General features: G+C 48.4%; 8 protein-coding genes across 8 annotated transcripts; 5 read left to right on the top strand and 3 right to left on the bottom strand.

Annotated features, from left to right (window-relative positions):
- Positions 1-585: 585 nt before the first annotated feature.
- Positions 586-3,268, bottom strand: PFICI_05047 (uncharacterized protein; the record flags this gene model as incomplete). Its single annotated transcript, XM_007833628.1, has 2 exons — positions 586-2,262; positions 2,327-3,268. 2 exons carry the CDS (start codon positions 3,266-3,268, stop codon positions 586-588), a joined length of 2,619 nt encoding a protein of 872 aa, XP_007831819.1.
- Positions 3,269-5,541: 2,273 nt separating this feature from the next.
- PFICI_05046 (uncharacterized protein) lies at positions 5,542-6,954 on the top strand (the record flags this gene model as incomplete). Its single annotated transcript, XM_007833627.1, has 1 exon — positions 5,542-6,954. The coding sequence occupies one exon, from the start codon at positions 5,542-5,544 to the stop codon at positions 6,952-6,954; it is 1,413 nt and encodes a 470-aa protein (XP_007831818.1).
- A 730-nt stretch (positions 6,955-7,684) lies between these two features.
- PFICI_05045 (uncharacterized protein) lies at positions 7,685-8,182 on the bottom strand (the record flags this gene model as incomplete). The annotated part of the gene is made up of 1 exon (XM_007833626.1): positions 7,685-8,182. One exon carries the CDS (start codon positions 8,180-8,182, stop codon positions 7,685-7,687), a length of 498 nt encoding a protein of 165 aa, XP_007831817.1.
- Positions 8,183-9,075: 893 nt separating this feature from the next.
- PFICI_05044 (uncharacterized protein) lies at positions 9,076-10,483 on the top strand (the record flags this gene model as incomplete). The annotated part of the gene is made up of 5 exons (XM_007833625.1): positions 9,076-9,488; positions 9,545-9,572; positions 9,627-9,875; positions 9,932-10,125; positions 10,180-10,483. 5 exons carry the CDS (start codon positions 9,076-9,078, stop codon positions 10,481-10,483), a joined length of 1,188 nt encoding a protein of 395 aa, XP_007831816.1.
- A 473-nt stretch (positions 10,484-10,956) lies between these two features.
- On the top strand, positions 10,957-11,388 carry PFICI_05043 (uncharacterized protein; the record flags this gene model as incomplete). Its single annotated transcript, XM_007833624.1, has 1 exon — positions 10,957-11,388. The coding sequence occupies one exon, from the start codon at positions 10,957-10,959 to the stop codon at positions 11,386-11,388; it is 432 nt and encodes a 143-aa protein (XP_007831815.1).
- Positions 11,389-14,143: 2,755 nt separating this feature from the next.
- On the top strand, positions 14,144-15,480 carry PFICI_05042 (uncharacterized protein; the record flags this gene model as incomplete). Its single annotated transcript, XM_007833623.1, has 5 exons — positions 14,144-14,250; positions 14,321-14,546; positions 14,596-14,658; positions 14,716-15,003; positions 15,058-15,480. The coding sequence occupies 5 exons, from the start codon at positions 14,144-14,146 to the stop codon at positions 15,478-15,480; spliced, it is 1,107 nt and encodes a 368-aa protein (XP_007831814.1).
- Positions 15,481-16,005: 525 nt separating this feature from the next.
- On the top strand, positions 16,006-16,557 carry PFICI_05041 (uncharacterized protein; the record flags this gene model as incomplete). Its single annotated transcript, XM_007833622.1, has 1 exon — positions 16,006-16,557. One exon carries the CDS (start codon positions 16,006-16,008, stop codon positions 16,555-16,557), a length of 552 nt encoding a protein of 183 aa, XP_007831813.1.
- Positions 16,558-17,773: 1,216 nt separating this feature from the next.
- On the bottom strand, positions 17,774-19,396 carry PFICI_05040 (uncharacterized protein; the record flags this gene model as incomplete). The annotated part of the gene is made up of 4 exons (XM_007833621.1): positions 17,774-18,197; positions 18,258-18,755; positions 18,819-19,268; positions 19,362-19,396. 4 exons carry the CDS (start codon positions 19,394-19,396, stop codon positions 17,774-17,776), a joined length of 1,407 nt encoding a protein of 468 aa, XP_007831812.1.
- Positions 19,397-20,349: the final 953 nt, after the last annotated feature.

Raw genomic sequence — 20,349 nt, 5'->3', positions numbered from 1 at the left:
GCAACTCGAGACAATATCGACAAGACTACCTTGGGGGATTCCAAATATCCCCTTTTTTATGGATGCCATTCGCACGTCCAATTTTATAGCAGGAATTCGCAACTGTGATTGACTAGCATAAACTTCTGTAATGTAGACGGAGAATACTTCTCACATGAGGTATGTCATCCCATGCACATATAGCTGCTACATAAGGTAAGGGATCAACAGATAGCAGAACTTCACGGTTCAGCAGCTCTGGATCAACCAAGAACTCTTTTTAATATAGTTTAAAATATTGACTCGAAGAATATCACCTATTAATGCTATCTAAACCATGAGAACGGAGTGGATATCAAAAAACACAGTTCATGCCAAATAGGCTCATGCCTAAACGATATTTTAAGCATGCCGTAATAACAAAAGAAAGGACACTGTCCTTTAGAGAGAACGCTTCAGAACATTAATCCATCTGGGGGTATCGGCTGACCTACAGCAGGCCACTTCCATAGCCACTTCCTTCTCCTCATTAGTCGCTTTTCTTCTTCCTCTAGGATCTCTAATGTACCAACCAAGGTACACTCTATACCCTTCTAAGTGGGTTCTCTAGTCTTCAAAGAACTTGATGAATTGCTTCAGGTCTTGAACACCAACGCCGTGTCGAGGGTAGCAGATAAAGATTGGATCACCCTTGACACCAAATTTCTCTCGGAAGCCAGCCTTGTTTGCCAGCGAGAGCTGCTTGACAAGGATCTCATATGTGTTCGCCAGGAACTTGGCGCGAGCACCATGAAGCTGGGCGCCGGGCGTCAACTTCTCAGAAACGCCAGCACCAAATGTCACGTTACCAGTAACAGAGGACAAGGCCTTCTCAACTGTAACCTCAATGGTACCATTGGGGGCTCCAGGGAAATCCATGGCCCACTTGACTTGCCATCCGTGCTTAGGGGATAGTTGGGCCAAGACAACAAGGGCGAGGACTTTGTTATCCCTCTCAGCCGCAAAGTAGTGTCGGTGCTCGGTATCAACCCAAGGACGAATCTCGGTCAAGTGAACCTGTTTCTTGCCCTTGCGAGCGGCTTTCCATTCTTCAATGGCCTCCTCGCACCGTTTCTTAAAGTCATCATTGGGCTCAACCTTGTGAACCTTGACGTTCTCCCTGTCGACTCTTCGTACATCGTGTTTGCTTGGCTCCTTGTGGTGGTCTGCGTCAACACGCTGCTCTTCAACACAGCTCAACGTTCGCCACTTGTGGTTCTGCGCAAGAATATCTTGCACATGGTCTGAAACAAGCATCCATACCGGCGTGAGCTTGAGCTCATTTAGAACGTATTGCTTGTATGCAGCAATCACCTCATTATACTGGCTCTCATCGCAAAGAGGATCGCCGATAGTCATGGCGAATTTGTCATCTTGGACGCAATACCCGACAGCTGCACCATTGGAATGTCTCCAGATCTCAAATCGCTCGTCGAGCCACGAGGTGTTTGAAGCATCGCCATAGTTGGCGATGAGCTTCTCAATCGGTGGCTGCTCCGTGAACAACCATGGCTTTGTCGTGTCCGCCTCTGGGTGCGGGAGTCCTGGTGGTTTCTCCGGAAGAGACTTGGGGTCTCTGTGGAAGAGCGTGGCATTTCTAACGTCGCCTAGCTTGAGCATTAAGAAAACGACACGCTCAAGACCAAGACCAGCACCACCGTGGGGAGCAGGACCCAGGTCAAAGGCGGACAGATACTCTTCCATACCAGCCTCAGGAATACGGGCATTCTTCATGCTCTCGCGGAGCTTCTCGGCGTTGTGAATGCGCTGGCCACCGGTACAAATCTCCTGACCTCGAACAAAAATGTCGAATGAGTTTGTGAACTGAGGATCTTCAGCTCGGTGCGTGTAGAAAGGACGAGCATTGGCAGGGAACTTGTCGAGAATGTAGTAGTCAGTCTTGTACTTTTCCTTGACTAACTCTCCGAGGCGAATTTCATCTCGGGTACCAAGATCTTCAACCTCAATATCAGCTCCATCCTCCCGTAGCATCTGGATACCCTCGGTGAACGGAAGCACGAGGGTCTCTTCCAACCACACGAGATCCTCGCTGGGGAAGCGTTCTCGCACGACTTGTAGCTCAGGCATCTTCTGAACAGCAGCGAAAATGTTCTTCAGACACTTGTCCACGGTCATCATGACTTCGTGGTAGTTGTGTTGGATTTCCATCTCAATATCTAGACCAGTGTATTCTGTCAAGTGTCGGTGGGTGTTGGAGTTCTCTGCACGGAAAACGGGTCCAACCTATCATGCGTGTTAGTAATTGGCTAATTATGAGCTATTACGGTGGGCAGCAGAAAGTTCTTACCTCAAAGACCTTTCTCAAATCGGCAGAGATGGCCATCTGCTTGGCCAATTGAGGACTCTGAGCCAGGAAAGCTTTGCGTCCAAAGTAGTTGACTTTGAAGACCTCGGCACCACTCTCGGTAGCCGCTGGTTGCAGTTTGGGAGTCTGGATTTCGAGGAATTCCAGGTCCTCAAGAGTACGTCGGAATTGGCTGACGATCTTGGATCGAATCTTGAAGATGGCAATGTTCGCGGGGTGTCTGATATCGAGGATGCGCGCTTGCAGACGGGTATTCAGCGCCTCTGGCGGCTCGTAGTTGTCCCACGGCAGATCATTGGCGGCGGCGACAAGATGTGTCGAGTATACGTCAACCTCAACATTGTGCTCAGTGGCTGAGCGGACGTCGGCGGGCGGCTGCTTCAGAGTACCTGTCACGTAGACAAGAGACTCGGGGTGCAACTTTTGCACCCAGCGAATCATGTGCGTGCTTGTATGCGCGAGGACGCCCTGAATGGAATGGGTCTGGTCGCGGAACAGCAAGAAGTCCAGCTTGGGCGACATACGTCGCTGGGTGTGTATACGAGCACGGAATGCAATCTTGGAGCCGAGGGGAAGCTTGGTGACTTGATCAATTGTCATGATATTTTCGGGCTGAACAGCGGCAGGCAAGTCTTCGGGCTCGGCAACCATTCCGTAGCGGGTGAGCATTTCAGAGTCCTCCTCGGACCTGGCGCGCTCATGCTCCTCGCGCCATCGATTCTGCTTTTCCTGGATGTCACGGGAGTGACGCTCTTCCTTCTCCTGCTTCTCGAGTCGCTTGAGCTGGTGACGATGAGCAGCTTTGCCCTTGTCCTCGACTACGCCATTCTGCTGCTTCTTGCTGCTAGGCTTGAGCTTTCCTTTCAACTGAAGTGCCAAGCCTGTGAGGGTGTTGGGCCGTGGCGAGCCCTCCTTTACCGTCATTGTAAATATATGATTTCTCTTGATTTGGGAGAAGATATAATAATGCAATTGAGGTAGAAGAAGACACTAATGCCCAAGAAAGAAAAGAGCTTGTGTTGGGAATGGGCTTCCTCGAGCGGAATTATTTTACAGAAAAACTGCTTCAATACGATCGAGCAGAAGGTGCGGCGGCCTGGGCAAACTTAAGGGAGGGAGGAAAGAGACGGGGGGGAAAAAAAGGTACCAAGGCTACCTAAGCCGGGTCTGCTTCAATGTCACATAAGCTTTTTTTTATTTAATTTTTTTTCTTGGGCTGTCAACATTCAAGACGGATGGGCTTGTACCTGGCAGACTCGCAGGGACGGGATGAGATACAAAGACCGACGTGCGCGAAACACGGCGACTTACCAAGCTATGTCGTCATCCCGCGGCAGCCATCACGATCGCATTACGGGTCCGTTGTTTCCATTTCGGATGCCCTGTGCTGCTCAGACAGGTACCTAAGGTCGGTCGGTCAGTGGATCCACCATGTAGTGTACAGTACCTACTAGAATCTACTACTTGACATCTATAATCAACATCCTGCGGACACTCCGTCTGACCGTAAAGAATGGGAGAGAGGCTGACCAGCAATGTAGCAGTGCAATTTTTCTTGGGGTGGATATAATCGAGCCACAACTAGCCAGTAGGGAGCAAATGATAGATTGGAACACGGCTATCTGAGGCCTTCATAGGTGCGTCGAGTCAAGCATTCGTCCCTTGGCTAGGCCTGAAGCTTATCCATGACTTCCGAAAGTATACATACAGGAGGATGCGTACGATACACATGGCATGTTCCCCAATCAAGCCAGCCCTTCACACCACCTTGAAATGAGAGATAGAGTACATACCTGGCACTACCTTGAATCTTGAACTTAGAAGAAACCAAGCTGGCTGGGGCAGTTTTCATGTTGTTGCTGAGACGACATGAGGTACTCCCAGCGCGCTGAAGCGGGAACGACGGAGACTTTGCTCCACCCTGGGCAAATCACCACCCTAGCTGCTAGCGCTATTCCCGGGCACCAAACCAGACATGCATGGGCAGTGGCCAGCAGGATACTTGACATGTGCTGGACGCGGTTCTACACCTCCTCAAGGATTATAAATGTTAGATCAGTACAAAGCTCCACTCACTAACCCTCTGATCTGTTAGGTATCTCTCCCTATAATGTATGCTGTTTGTGTACGGGTTGCGGAAGCTTCTAGCACTGGATATGGAAGTAGATAGAAAATTGGCTTTTTTTTGGTGGTAAAATTCCGATGGGAGGTGCTGGGTCACTGCGTGGGGCAAGTAACGATCTAACGTTTATAATCCTTGAGGAGGTGTAGATCTACGAAAAAAAAGCCTGAATACTAGGTGCCACTAGAGGAAAACCTGAATAATAATCCAACCTCACCGTCATTATTACGGCCAACCATTGACATTATTTGCTATACATATTGTCTAGACCCTGCACCTGTAATTTACAGCTGGCTATAGACTCTAGCGGGATTGCGTAGGGCGTTACTGGGCTGAACGGGCGTCAATGTTTCAGCAAGGGGCCCTAACCATTGAAGACCGGAGTCCCCCCAGCTTTTCGCCAGTTTGTGACCATCAAGTGACTTGTTGATTGACTGCCTGGAAGCCGGCCCCCGGAGAGCAACGCGGGCAGGGCGGGCCCCAGCAACGCAGCGCGCGCACTGGCACTGAACACCGAGGCTCCATCCCAGTTGATTGCTTCTGACGTCATACTCAGCACTCTCGATCTATCAGGGAATCTCAGTCACTCAAATCGATTCAAGACATGCAAACCGGCTTGCTGGCCAGCTGGCTTTTGCTCTGGCCTGCTTGGTGGATCATTCACACTCCCCTACCCTGCTTTGCACCACTGCACTGCTCTTGAATCGCGTTGCCCGTCGTTCACAGCGGTTCCCAGTTCTTAGCATCGAGAGATCGACTCAGCAGGCGGTTATGTCACATCTGTAACTCGGCTGGGTCGGGAACTAAAATCAGGACCGTTGCCCAATTCATTGAACCTGGATCCGTACTTTGAAGCCCGTTCCAATAGTATTGATGAATGCAACTGTCATCAGACGTGCGAGTCACACCGAGAGAGAAAAGAAAATTCCTTTTTGGAGAATTTGCCTACGTTAGACGGAACCCAAATCCCTCGATTCACTCCCTCGGGACCATCGAGTGCTTCTGATTAGCTCATCAACCCTCCCTCCTTGCAACACACTGGGGATCTAGACCTGCATCCCCACGGCTATTCGGGATGTCGGACGAAACTCAACCAGATTTGTCCGCCGTGTCCACCGCTGAGACGGTCGAGGAGCCGAAACCAAAGCATCCCCATCTCAAGGCCGTTTCCGAGGGTGGTAGTCTTAGACCGCCCTTCTCCGCCCGGAGAACATTCTCTCAAAGGATCCTCCGGCGCAATCGCAGCAAGCTCGACACGGGTGCCGGCCCCGACAATGAGCCCGGAGAAGGTCGACCACCATTAGGGTTAAGAAAAACGCTCTCGAATATTGGTGATGAAGAGTACATTAATCCGCTTGAGCAAAGCGCTCGATGGATGCTCTCAGCCCGCGCGGGTGCCATCCGGGCAGGTGCCAATATTGGCTTCGGTATTATGAACCGGGCGGCCATCAGCTCGACCTCGACCATTTGGCTCAACTCTACCCTAGGCCCGTGGAAGGGCAGGAAGAAGATTGAGGTCAAGGTCTGGGATCCCAAGAAGAGAATAGAAACCTCTACCAGCCGGTCGGCGGACCCCGAAAAGACAAGGCCAGCTGTCATCAACTTCCACGGAGGTGGCTTTGTGGTGGGTTCGGCGACTGATGACGCACTTTGGGCTGGCGCCGTGATGAAGTCAACCGATGCTGTCGTCTTCTCGGTCAACTATCGTCTTGCGCCCGAGTACCCGTTCCCCAAGGCTGTGGAAGACTGCGCAGATGCAATTATACAGATTGCAAAGAGATCTCAAGAGTTTGGCATCGACACGGACCGCATCGTCATCTCTGGCTTCTCGGCAGGCGGTTCGCTTGCTTTGTCCAGCTGGGTTCTCCTTCAAGAGCCACAACGATGGGGCTATGATCTTGGAGGCGTGCCGCCCAAGATTGCAGGATTTGCACTGTTTTATCCCCTTCTCGACTGGACCATCAGCCGTCCCAACAAGAGACAGAGCTGCGTCAAGCCGGACGTTACCCTGTCTAAGAACCTTACCGATCTGTTTGATGCATCATATATTTTCCCAAAGATTCCCAAAGATGAGCGTGATGATCCACGTCTATCACCAGGACTCATGTCGGACGAGCTGCTAAGAGAACTGCCCCCAGTCCACCTCTGTATTTGCGAATACGACATGCTGCACGCCGAAGGTCATACATTTGCGGAAAGAATGGACGAGGCCGGACGCGAGATCACGGTTAGAGTCGTCAAAGAGGCCAAGCATGCCTGGGACAAGCCACCGCCTATGTGGCCAAAGCCCAGCGTGCACATAGAGTACGGCCACGCAATAGAGTCTATGCGTACTTGGATTGCCCTGCCTGAACTCGAAAGGAAGAACAGTACTATCTCGGAAACAATCAGAGAGATTGGCGAGACTATTGAGGAGCAGCGACCGAATGACAAGACTCCACAAGTAGAGAAGTCGGAATTCAAGAACTCGGATTTAGCGATATCATAGACATGCGAATAAGTATACGATAGAGTAGACGCTGTCATTTGTAATGATAATTATTACAGTCAAGTTTACCATATGCGTCGATATTAGTATAAATGTTTGGCAATGTGAAATGTTTCTCACCCTCTGCAAATCTGATCGCAAGCCATACAAGACGTGTCACGGCAAGGATGCGGTTCTAACCTTTGAAAGGTTCTCGGTCTAAACGTAGGAGCATAACCGTAGGAGCATAATAGAAGGTATATAAAAGCTTGGTAAGGTCTGTTTTATAACTATTAGAAGCACAAACTTTATGGAAAGGTTTGTAAAAAAAAAAAAAAAAAAAAATTTATAATTATTGTTAATATTCAACTACCTGAATTCTATAATCGAGGTGGTTTGCTTTCACCTGCTACAACTGTCAATATACGTTGACTTGCTAACGTTGACACTATACTAGGCACTAAGTGACTACGTCCTGTAACAATTTCATAAAACAGCCGACTCGGTCATTCTATAGCGCCAGTTACAAAGCTTTTATCGCCTCGAAAAAGAAAAATAGCAAGCAACAAGGATGTCAATCGTGGCAAGGGTATATGGATTGTAACGCTCTCTTTTTATGCGATTTTATTATCACTTTCCAGCTCGTCGTGTGAGATGGGTATGAAACCAGGCATACAGAGATGCTCACATATTCATTTTACATTTTGTCAATTGATTCGATATTCCGATAACACTTAGTCGTTGAAATCATTTAATTCTCGCAAAGAAAGACACAAAGATCGGTTTCAGGAGGGTTGACGTCGTGGTCAAAGAACATCTGGCTGACCCATCCACGATGGTATGTCTTGTGGTTGATAATATGCAACAACATGCTCCCGACAGTCATTTCCGCAGCCTTGCCCGAGACGAAATTGAATTTGGTCGGCTTGCTAAAACTCTCCGGAGTTTGGTCTTTCGCCCAGTCCACAAGCCACTGATTCATCTGCGACTGCGCATGCACGAGGTCGCTGAAGGAAGAGTGCAGAAGATCGCGGCGAGTGGAGAACCCATGCTCTTCGCCAAGGATATGCGCGCGCCAGATCAGATCGACCTGCAAGTTGTGGTTGAGCGTTGCAAGCATTGTTCCAAAAAGTGTCTTGCGCGGCGCGTATGCCGCGTCTTCTGGCAGCTTGGATATAGCATCAAAAAGGACCTGGTCAGCCCAGTCATCATATTTGGCCATCATGGTGGCTGTCTCGGTGGTGAGCATGGTGATTGGTGTTGCTTGCTGCTGTCGATTGTCTTGGTGAGACAGATTTCGGGTCTGCCTTCAGGGCTGGCGATTGTATTGTGACCAGCCGGGTAGAGATTCGACGCTTTGTTTCTGCTGGAGCTTGCTTAATTTGTGGTATCTATTAGTTGAAATCTCTAATGACAATCCTTCACTCAGAAAACGCCTTATTTATGCTTCGAATGCGATGGATTCTTTTTTTCAATGACTCTCGCAGTAGCTCCATAATACTCGGTCTGACTGTGCAGCACGATCTTTTTGAGACTTCTATCCGTCGGCTTTGAAAAATGTGTGGACAAGATAATAAAGGGACGTCTTCAACTTTACGTCATGAAGCTATTTCTTCACCAATGAGGGCCAATGCCGTCGGACCGCCGGGTGTGGTTAACTAGGTTGGCTCATCTGCGCCGGCGTCGGAGCCAGGTCTTTATCGACCGCCGAATTTGACAGGAGTCGGCTCCGAATCTTAAAGGTACGAAGCCTTCCAAAACCAAACGTCAGAAGCCCTTGATTGCAGTGAGCGATTGACCACTTGCAGCTCAAAATGGAAGCGTCTGATCGTGTTGTCAGAGATGCAATAGAGCATTTCCACTTGTCGAAAAGAGGTGCCTTCAACGGCACCTACCGTGATGTATGGGGTCCAAGAGAGAAATCAATGGGAAACCCATGGTCGCCTACAAATCCCAATGGAATGTGAGCTCACCGAACTGGTCTGATGCTTGGAGATTTATACTGATCGATTCAGGGTTCTACTTCGATTGGCTGAAAACAGCCTGATGCACGACAAGGTCACAGATTTCATCAATCAAAGGGTAACACTGTCTTTTCCAATCTCAAGAGGGAGTGCAAAAAATTGATAGTCTTGCCTCCAGATGAGCATATCACCTGGCGAGCATTTGACATATAGTATTGGACCGCGGGGGTCTTTACGACTCCGAGACGCTCTATCAAAATACTTTAACGAGCATTTCTGCCCTTCAACGCAAGTAGCGGCCGACAATCTTTACGTCACACCTGGACTCGCCAGTTGCATCGATTCTATCGCATGGGCGTTGTGCGATCCTGATGATGGCATTTTGATTCCCAGACCGTATTACAACGGTTTTACCGTCGACATCACACATCGCAGTCACGTGCAAGTGGTTGGAGTTGACTATGCAGATATATCTAGGCACTCGTCCATGAATGACCTCTTCCGGCCGGAGATCAATACAGAGGCACTGGAAGCTGCACTTTCAAAATCCAAGACCCGGGGTATAAATATTCGTGCTCTCCTAATATCCCAGTGTGTTCCTGCGCCTCGAGTCATTCATTCTTGCCTCGTCACTAATCCAGTCTCAGACCACACAATCCACTAGGTAGATGCTATGTTCGTCGTCCTAAAAACAACGACTTCATGAGTCATAGCTAATTGTGACAACAGCCACCAGAGACGCTCAAGGCATTTTTGGGTTTTTGTAGCCGCCATCAGATACACCTTATCTCGGATGAGATTTATGCCAAGTCGGTGTTTCAGAACCCTTCCATGGCCGATCCTACACCGTTCACATCTGTCATGGCCGTGAGCAATGGTCTCATTGATCCACTCTTGCTTCATGTCATGTATGGTGCGAGCAAGGACTTTTGCGCAAATGGACTTCGTCTGGGAGTCTTATATACACAGAATCAGGGCGTCATACGAGCAATATCGAGCAACGGGCGAGTCACACACCGCTCGCGTCCTTAGAGGCTATGCTGACAGAACTTGTGAAATCCAGACAATTTGCCTGGTCTCCTCACCTGGTGCAGGACATCTGGGCTACGATGCTCAACGACAAGAAATGGCTTGATACTTTCTTTACTCTAAACCATGAACTCATGGCTAAAAACCACTCTATTGCAACTGCATTCTTTCAATCGCACAAAATCGATTATTTTGAATCGTAAGTACTCAGATGATTATAGAGGGTCGACTCGTATAGCTTATACAGACGTAGAAATGCAGGAGTGTTTATTTGGGTTGATCTTGGCCGCTATATGCTACCTCAACGATTCCGAAGTCAAGGTCATTCTTCAAGACTACGATCGAACATGTCCGAGGCCGACTTGGTGGCATGTATAGAATCCGAGTCAAGACTAGCAGCTACTTGTATCGAGTGCGGAGTTATGATTTCGCCCGGCAGCATCTATGCGTCCGAAGAGTTTGGCTGGTACAGGGTTACATTCACGTTGCCTGAGGCAGCCCTGCGAGAAGGATTACATCGCATGGGAAAGGCATTGGAATTCTCGGTACAAGAATAAGCTCCAGATCGCAAGAATCTATACCCTAGAAATTGTACTTGGATGATTCGTGCTGGCATGCCGCACGCTGTGTGCTGCCATTTCGCTGAGCACATCCTCGCTTAATATTTCAAACCCAAACTCACGCTCTGCTATGGCTGTGCTATAATTAGTTGGGAACTTTTGAACCTTTCGAAAGTGTCAAGGGTATCAAAAGATCTTCTTCAAGTTGTGTAAAGGATGTTGGGGCATAACGCAAGGCTGCCAAGAGCTCTGTGTAGGTGTGGCTCACCGACGCTACAGTCGCTTTCGGCTCATGAACGATCAAGGGGGCCATAAGTGTGTCATTGGTCAATATGGAATATCTGGCGAAGGGTGGTAGCATTTAAGACCATGTTAAGTTCTGCATCCTGGGCACTGGTAGTCATCCTGATCATTTGCAATTCTCAAGATACGAACACGTTCTCCCAAACTCGAGAAATCACATCTGCCAAATGGCTCAACAAGACCAGAGCAGTAACAGTCGGTCTGGACTCAAAAAGGATCGTAATGGTAATACTATATGGATTGACGGTATTGGCAACGCGAATAAACAGGTTGGCCACAACAACGAGGCTTCAATGGTGGGCAAAGTGAACGGCTCAGCACAGGATGGAATTTGCAACAAGAACGACACCAAGGGAGATGACAATCTCAACCGGCAAAACGGCAATTCCAACACCAGCGAAACCAAGGGCGATAAGTGCGAGACAAATCAGCATGGGAACGGAAACAAGAGCTTGATAACGAAATTCGGCTCCGTCATCTACCAGATCGGCAATGCCATGAAAGATGGGTTTTCAACGCCATTGGAAAATATACCGCCAGAAGTCAAAGCAAAGCTGAAGACAATGAAGGGATGGCTCCCAAACAAGTCTTCCAAATGATTAGCAACGTTACGGTTATTTCGGAGCGAGGTGGCCTTTCACCCGCATAGGTTCCTCGACAGGTACCCGTGATACCTGCATCGCCAACAAGAATCTATCACACTTGAAATAGCAGTGGAAATATCGCAATAAATACGATTCTCACTGAATATTCATCTAATTTGCTTCCCAAAATTCCAAAAGGATGTGATTTGTGCTCAGATGTCTTTTTACTCTAAAACGAGCATAATTGTTTGCCCCATCGGTGTGTACATGTCGTCCTCCAAGTGACTGGCCGTAACAAGAAACCAGTTAGTGCAAGCAGATCCCAATCGCTGTTAAGTCAAAGAGTCGCTCACAATTTATGAATTTGATGTGGTTGTACTCAATGCTACTTGGCAGCGGAGCACATCAAGCAGTAATAAGTCCTACATTGACTGCCAGTGGCCACCAGCAGGCGCTATTGGTCTGATCGTTGTATGGCAGCTAAGTGCATTCCTAGACTCTGTGCATGACATAATGATGACTGCGGGGCAGTGCAGTGGCTTACAGCTCATACCTGGCGCTTTCTCGAGGTTACATCCCCAGGGTGCCAATGGAATTCATCTAAACAAACGTGGTGCCATGGCAGAAATTCACACACCGGTTGAAAGGGCGCAGTGGGGATGGAGGGTACACAAGGCTGGCAGATAGATGATAGATTCCGGTGTGTCCCGTCACCTACGCCACGTTCAACTTTGGCGGAAGTGGCCAACTCCTGGATATCTTTCACAACCGAGAAGTGAGAATTCTACATACATATCGACCATATCTTGGCTCCCTTGACAGGGGAGATCGGGAACATTGAGACGATGATGTCTCCTAGGTAAGGCTGGATTGAGATCTTCCCATCAAGCACCCTTTCAAAGAGAATTTTCACGGGAAAAGCCCTCGACTAACGCATTCGTTCTTGGACGGTGATAGAAATGCAACAGCTCTCAGCAGTGGGAGCAAATCCATACAGATTGGCAATGGCAACGCCACGCTCCAAATTGGCCACCGCCACGATGCTCACACGAATGGAAGCACCAACGAGACGATGCAACACGGAGACGACAATCTGAGCAGAATCACGGGAGACAGAAACCTCGCTGCACAGATTGGAAAGTCCAATGTGATTCAAATTGGTACGACATTCGCTGTCGATAACTTCAAGGAGGTGTGTCAATATGGTCAAAATATCTGCCATACTTATATGGATTCGAACGTCTCTATCGCCGATCCATTGTACAATGTTCAGCAGAGGCTCGTTCACTCACTTGGAGAAGTGCCAAAACACATTCGCGAACAATTCCAATGGTTGCTGGATACTCTGAGGGACATCGGGGGGAAATGACATACGATAGCGAAGTGAAGCAAACACTATCTGTTGATCTCTATCAATTGTTCTCGAGAACCCCGTCAAATATACCATTAACGGTGCACATAATTACAAGCCGTGCAAGTTCACACATATCAGACATATAGGGTTGAACTGCTTTCAACTTGACCTGAATGACACAAGCCACCCTATCAGAATAGCTGCAATCACTATTACCAACATGATGACGTTCTTGTCCAATGTGGGTGGATGAGTGTCATATTGTTCCGACGTATTGCCCTTGCCTTTGATACCAGCAAGATGCCCACGTCCGACTGAACGGGCGTTATTTCTATCGCCAATAATTGCGTGTCGATTGCCTTGGGAAGTGGTACTGGCTTCACTGCCATCAATTCCAGCGCTGCCATGCATCTGACTATCTGGATATGGTGCAGTCTAGAATTCCATGTCAGCATTTTCATGTGTGATTATGTAGAGGTATCTCATACTCGTAAAGTTTCTTCGTTGGCGTCTTCCGCTCTTTCTTCCGAAGTGTTGTTCCAAGTACTTGGCCGTTCTGCCAATGACATGCTACTCTGGTCACGAGGTTCGTCTAAAAATTGCGGACCCCTCGGCCTGCTGTCTTCTCTTTCCTTGAATCGAGTCGGAGAGAAGGTCTTTTGTGCCTGAGCCTGTGCCATTGGGTTGGGAAGTCTGTCAGGAGTATTGCGAAGTTCTCGTTGTGAATATTGTTCATTTCCCAGTCAGGCTGGACCAGCTGTCCTTAAATGAAAACACGCCGTGGTACTGCTCATGGCATCATTTCTTGCGCTTTTCATATGACTAACAACTCGAGGCTTTTGGTGTTGAATTGACACCAGGCTGTGCTGACTGCTGAACGCTCTTCGGTCAATGCAGCTGACTCTCATGCATGATGTGGTAGCAGCCAAAATGTAGCCGAGTCCCCAATGATAACTCCGTGTCACTCGACCTTGGGGAGCCGACAAATGAATCCCCAACACGGAGCGCGAATATCACCATACCACATATCGGTGCATGAAGCTTACCGAACTTGAGAGAAATTGCGAGATTCTTAGGGATGGATCACATTGGTCAAAGAACGAGCATGCACTTCAGCAAGGCGCAGCAAGTGGGAATGCTATGGCCCAATCGCGACAGGCGAGGCGTTATAGCCTTCTCCTTTCTCCTCAAGATCGGCAGTTCACCCAAAGGTCAATACCTTTCCCTTCACTATATATCCTACAGTACTCAATGAATTGCTAATCAGTGATAATCGCATCCTTTTGACACGATCGGCTGACCAAGTTCGCCAATCGAGTTGACCAATCCTTGCATACTGTCATCCATCCATGCCTATTGTTCTGCGCAAGGCTTGTGTTACCCCATAATCCAAGTTACTGTACCATTTCTTACCTGATGTCCTCACCGGTACTTGACACCCCTCCTGATGCGGTCCGCCAGCCGGGCTCGTCGGCGAAGAACTTCCTCAGGGTGCTCGCGAAGCCTTTGGAGCCTGATATAGAGTATGTCGAATAAACAAGGCCTTCCATGACATACTGCTCGCTAAGATAGGTACTGACAGCTCGCGCATAGCATTGTTGCAGTACACGGACTTGACCCCCTTGGAGGAAAGTCGCATGCAGAAGCTACCTGGACCGCTGGGAAATCACTGTGGCTGCGCGACTTTCTCCCAGAGCGGCTTCCCAAAGCCCGAATTCTGTTGTTCGACTACAACGCGAATGTGGCTTTCCAGACTTCGACCGCAGGTGTCCTGGAGCAAGCCGCGAGCCTGCTGAACCAGCTTGCAATTGCCCGTGATGTAGGTGACGGAGCCATATGGTACCACAATTGAGTCTGACCATAGACAGGGCCAAAAGGACCGGCGACTGATCTTTATATGTCACAGTCTTGGTGGCATAGTGGTAAAGAGAGTATGTATACACTTCCGTTCAGACAATTATGGCGACAAAAGCTAACCTTTTTACGAGGCATTGATCAATGCAAAGCAGGCCGAGAGTTACAAAAGCATTGTGAACAGCACATACGGCATCATTTTCTTCGGTACGCCGCATCAAGGCGGAAATAACGCCAAGATTGGGGATGTAATTGCCGGATCCGTGCGAAAACTGGGCAGAAGGCCGAAGAATAGTTTCATGAGTGCACTCAAATTGGATTCTTGGTTCGCCAAATCTATCACAGATGACTTCCGCCAGTTTCTTGAAGACTTCCAATTTCTGAGCTTCTACGAAACAAAACCTTTGGGGGTGCTCGGAATGGTGCGGTTCAAGACTTATCTACCACTGCCGAGACTCTACTAACAATTCACCTAGGTCGTGGATCCGAAAGCCGCTGTTCTCGGTCTTTCGGGAGACCGCGAGAAGCAGATACCGCTGGACGCTAATCACAGCAGCATGTGCAAATTTGAAAGTGCTACCGACCCCATTTACCAACATGTTGAAGATAATATTGCGAATATGGTCAAGCATGCCTTACAGAATGCTATCGATCGTTCTAAAAGGCCCGTTCCAGCGTCAAACGGAAACCAGAAGTTCACAAAGGGGAATCGCGACGACACTGAGCAAATTGGACGGGCGAACGATTCCAGAACAGAAGGAGACGGCAACAAAACCCGTCAATTTGGCGATGAAAACAGGAGTACAACATCTGGCAATGAGAACAAGACCTTCCAATGGGCTGCGGACCCGGCTGAAGTCAAGGAACACATGAACAAGTACTTTGAGAGGAAGGGCTGAGAGCGACCTAGAACCAGGCGCAGTGAAAGGCAGACACCATTGGAGTCACATGTGTAGAGTAGCGGTGACAGATGACAGAATGACTGATTAGATGCATGATTGGGCAAGGATGGCTTGCTTCGCCACTCCTTCATTCATCTTTACGGTACAGCCTTGCGTCTTCCCTCGCTTTGAGCATGTAATTACAAATCTACGCGCGGATCCAAGGTCGGTGTGAAGCCTTACAGTCGCATGAAAACGCTTTAAACCCCACCTTATCTGACCGTAAGACGAAACCTCTAATATTCCCAAATCAGACAAATTGTCGATACTCGATTATAATACTGGATAAGACACAGCAATCAGTGATTATACACGGTCGTCATGGACTCCAAAAACCCGACCGTGAAGCTGAGGTACGAGATCACGAGGATGTGATAATGCAAAGAATATCTAATCAAGGCGACTAGTGATAATATATTCGAACCACCTCAACCAAAGTCTAGCTATACATTGCAGTCTTCAAGGCCAAGTTCCGGGCCACAAATGATTGGCGATATTGCAGATTCGCAAAGATGCTTGCCTCCATTACACCGGCCGCTGCAGCTGCGTAGCGTTCGCCTTCGGTCGCACCCAGCTCTCTTGGCGATTACTTTCATTGCAAGACACAAGCTCATCATATCGCAAAGGGCCGCCGGAGAGGAGGCCCGAGCTAGACAGTTGCAACAGCTCAAAGAACAAATTCGCAGCTACGTCCTCGTGACTTTGGGTCTGGTGATCTCCAAGTCGTACCGCAATCATTATACCGACCCTTCTCCAAGCAACACAGAACCGCACCAAAGGCCAGTGCGCATCAGCCTGGACCTGAAGATCGAATTACACGGCTTGGAGATCGAGGCTGGACTTGCGCTTCTGCTGCTCCTGATCCTCTACGGACAAGTCCTAGAGGCGTCTCGCAACCACGGAACCGAAATTCATGGCAATGGAAATGTTATTGAAATGAATGTCACCAATAACAATAACATCAATGGCAATGACAATGTTGTCACTGAAATAGGCATAGAAGGAAAAGCAAAATTGAAAGTGCCCCTTCCATAGCTGGGCCGCCTGTGTATATTATTACCGAGGTTTCCTAATAAGGCTTGATAATTTGTAAGCAGATAGCATTTCATGATTTATTTCCAATTTATACAATACACTTGGTCTTATGCTCGTATTTGCTATAATCTTTATAATAAAATAAAGAACTGGCTGCAATTATTATGGAAATGTTTCGTTAGCTGCTAGTTGACGTCGCTAACCTTACAATGAGACCTAAAATGCGCCCCAGTCTTCCATTGGTGGTGCGTTCCTGTAATAAGGCATGCAGGCGATATTGCAGTATCTTCTTCTCACAATTTGCACGATCATGGAAATATGAAATTTGGGCAATAGATATATTTGCTTGGTTCCATTTCCTACCAGCTATACTGCAGTACGCTGGAATTTCTCCGCCTCTCCAAAAGCTACCCAATGGAGGTCCAACGTAGCATTCTTCAAAGCTGACGGAAACGCAAAGGCCACCCGTTTTGAAATTCTATAAAATTGCAATATATAGAGGCAATTCTTACAAATAACAAGCACATACGACCATACGCACTAGAAAATACGGCATCCCGTCCGCTCTGCCCTAGTCAAACTGGTGACGGCCGGATCAGTAGTTGGGTGGGTGACCACCAGCGAATCCCCGGTGTTGTATGTTTTTGCACACTTTTTGCAATCCTTGCAAATAGTGGTGAGTAAAGTTATGGAATTATTGTAATAATATTTTGTTTTAGTCGAGGTTTGGGCTGGAGGATGGTGGTGCTGTTTCCAAGGCGGATAGGGGTTGCGGTAAACTCCATTCCTTGGCATGCCTAACCTAAAGAGTATAAGCCAGCTTCCATTTTTCCATCGCAGTTGGGCATAGTTTGGTGTAAAAGCAGCCACGTCAAGGAGTGAGATAGAAATTATATTGATCCTGGCTTGGGTAGCAGAGACAGACTTGACGGATTTGAAATAGACCAGACTGAAGAAGATTGCCCAGCAAGCAACTGTTTCAAACGCTTGTGAGGGTATTGCTGGATCCTGTGGTAAGTTTAAGAAAGGGTAGATGCCAACAGGGAAAATTGTTGCAAAGTCTAGCATATATGACATTACCTCGGACTTGGTGGCCCTGGTCCCAACAGTGGCACATTGCATACAACCAACTAACATGTCATGCACGTACGCTGCAATGCACCAACAGAGACATTGCATCTCCCTCCCTTGCTTCTCTGCTGGTGAAGGATCCACTTCATTCTACCTTTACGACCGATGCGATGTCCTCTTGGGAAATTATCATCGGCTGTCCGGGCTCAGAGAAAAAGATGTGCCAAATCTTATCATTCTTCGGGACGAGCTGTACCTCCACGTCGTGTTTTGGGAGGCGAAAGGCAGCATTCGCTTCTCTAAAGGCCTTGGTATCCCAGGAACCCGAGAGTGGGGTGACATCGAAGCGCAAGAGTATGACACTGAAAAATGCCAAGATTTCCATTGAAGCAAAGTGCCGTCCAGGACATAGAGTCGTCCCGCCGCCAAAAGCACGGAATGCGGTGGGATTGTATTTGGTCGCGCCATGTTCTTTGACAAATCGTTTGTGGTAGAACCTGTCCACATTATCTCCCCAAGCTTGAGAAGAGCTATGTTGCACAGTACTCGGGATCAATACTGTATTGCCCCTAGTGAAGGTTAGTATATTATCGCTTGGATAGATATTTATGGCTTTTGGGCAAATATACTTTTTGAGCAGATATTTTCCGCCAAGAACATGGTCTTCGACGACTGTTCGTGCTGACATGCCTATACTATGCAAGCGGAATGCCTCTTGCATTGTAGAAGCCAGGATGGGACAAGAGCTCTTGATATATGCCAAGTCTAGGTAGCTTTCGCCGTCCTTCTCGTGAACAGCCTGACTTACTTCCTGGCGGCAGTCTTCGAGAACATTGGGATCCGAAAAGGCGTGCCAGAGCATCCAGAATGTTGCAGGCATGGTGTTGGCGACAAGACCAATGGACCCCCCAGCTTCCATCCGTGCCACATCCCTGACGGGGACACCAAGTGAAGAAGGTAATTCATATCTATTTCGTGCATAGACGGACGCTTCCTCGTCAAGACCACCTTCGGCGTAGTATTTCATAAAGGCCTCAGTCATGACTTCTCGAGCTTCCAGACTATCCTTGGCGAGGAGCGATGGCAAGAATCCAGTAATCATAGTGATGAGGCCACCTTCCAGTTTGCTTGAGCACAACTATCAGCATGATACTCCCATGGCTTACTTTCAAAGTACCAATTGCACTTACTAGTAGGCTTCGCGAACGGCGGGGTTCTTGAAAGGGTTTTGATGGCCATAAATAGCATTCGTTGTAGCCATCATGATCTCGAGCGAAGCCCATTCAAATAGTTTGACTGTAGTGGCGGCATTTTTGGCAGAGAGCGCAGCCAAGGACGCATCGAGAATGGAGACTGCTCTGGCATTGAGGTCGTCAAGGTTGGGACCGGGGGCGAGACCCTTGCTGGTCTCTATAGTCATTTGATGCACAAAACCATGGTCTTCGATGGGATCTCGGCCCACGATCTCAAGAGCACTTGGGCTGACACCCATGAAATGAGAGAATACCCTCACCAGGAGCGGCGATATGGACAGTGTTCGAAACTGCCTCTGGACAACAGGAATCAGACTTGTGTCATTGATAACATACAAGCGAGATCCCGGCAGACGTAGTGTGTAAATGGGAAGCTTATGTTCGTCTCTACGCGTCACCATTAGTACATATTTACAAATGTTATTCGGGGAGTCTGGCTGAAATGCACAATATCGACTTTTGTGTCTCTGACAATCTCACCTGAGATACGAGTGAAAGCTGGCACCCCTTGCCATCATGTTTATAACTGGACTCAGGAACGGGATCGAATCCACGACAGACGGCGGCTCGGTGGCATCTTGAGTAAAGTGCAACAATGACCAGAAAAAAGCATAAGTGCCCGCAAGACCGGCCACAGCTACTATTAAATAAGGGTCTATCATGTCGACGTCGGCCGCAAGAGTCGGATGCTGGATAACTCCTGTAGCACTACTCGTGGTTTGGAAAATAGAGGAAAGGAAGAGGAATCAATTTGAAAGTACAAATTTGGAGGGAGTCCAGAGAAACTTACTTGTCAAGAGTAGTTATGTGTTATGCCTACATGCGCATGTGGGGAGCCAACCGAAAGAGAACATGGTTTGATTAACCTGTTTGCCTGTTATCAAGCCAGTACCCTACGTTCTATGTTGCATCTACCCTTGCATTGCATCCAACGGTGAACAGGCAGGACCCTTGTGAGTTACGGATTCCTCTGTACGGGTGCTGCGCCGCCGAAATACCTGGGGAATAAGGCTGCTCCTCAAAGGAGGCCAAGAGAGGATACAGACTATACAAAGCCCTGTTGGCCCCTGGGAGCACCGTGGGCCCATGGGCGCCAGATCAAATGATCGTGCAACTCGACTCTACTGCCTTGCGTCACCAACAGTCTTCCAAGATTACACTCGTCGGCGAAATGTGGCCAAAGACAGCCATCAGGGTATCTCATCGCATAAGAAGTCATGCAATGTGCTTGTTGGCGCAAAAAGAGGGGGTTGACCGAAGACTTCAGTATCAAAGCGCTAAAAGCGGGATGCTTGTAAGGGAATATGGGGCCTAAAAAACGCCCGTGAAACCACCCAACAGCTGTAGTGCTGCACACAACCACCCACCCACCCGTCAAGGCGGAATTGTAACCAGTAAGAAGAATTCCTTTCTTACAACCAGTTGACGCCAGAAACACATGCTTGATGTGAGCATGGATGCTGCTGAA

This window comes from Pestalotiopsis fici (genome assembly GCF_000516985.1).
Source record: "Pestalotiopsis fici W106-1 unplaced genomic scaffold PFICI_Scf_3, whole genome shotgun sequence".
Classification (NCBI taxonomy): Eukaryota; Fungi; Ascomycota; class Sordariomycetes; order Amphisphaeriales; family Sporocadaceae; genus Pestalotiopsis; species Pestalotiopsis fici.
This window is presented reverse-complemented; position numbering and strand designations above follow the sequence as displayed.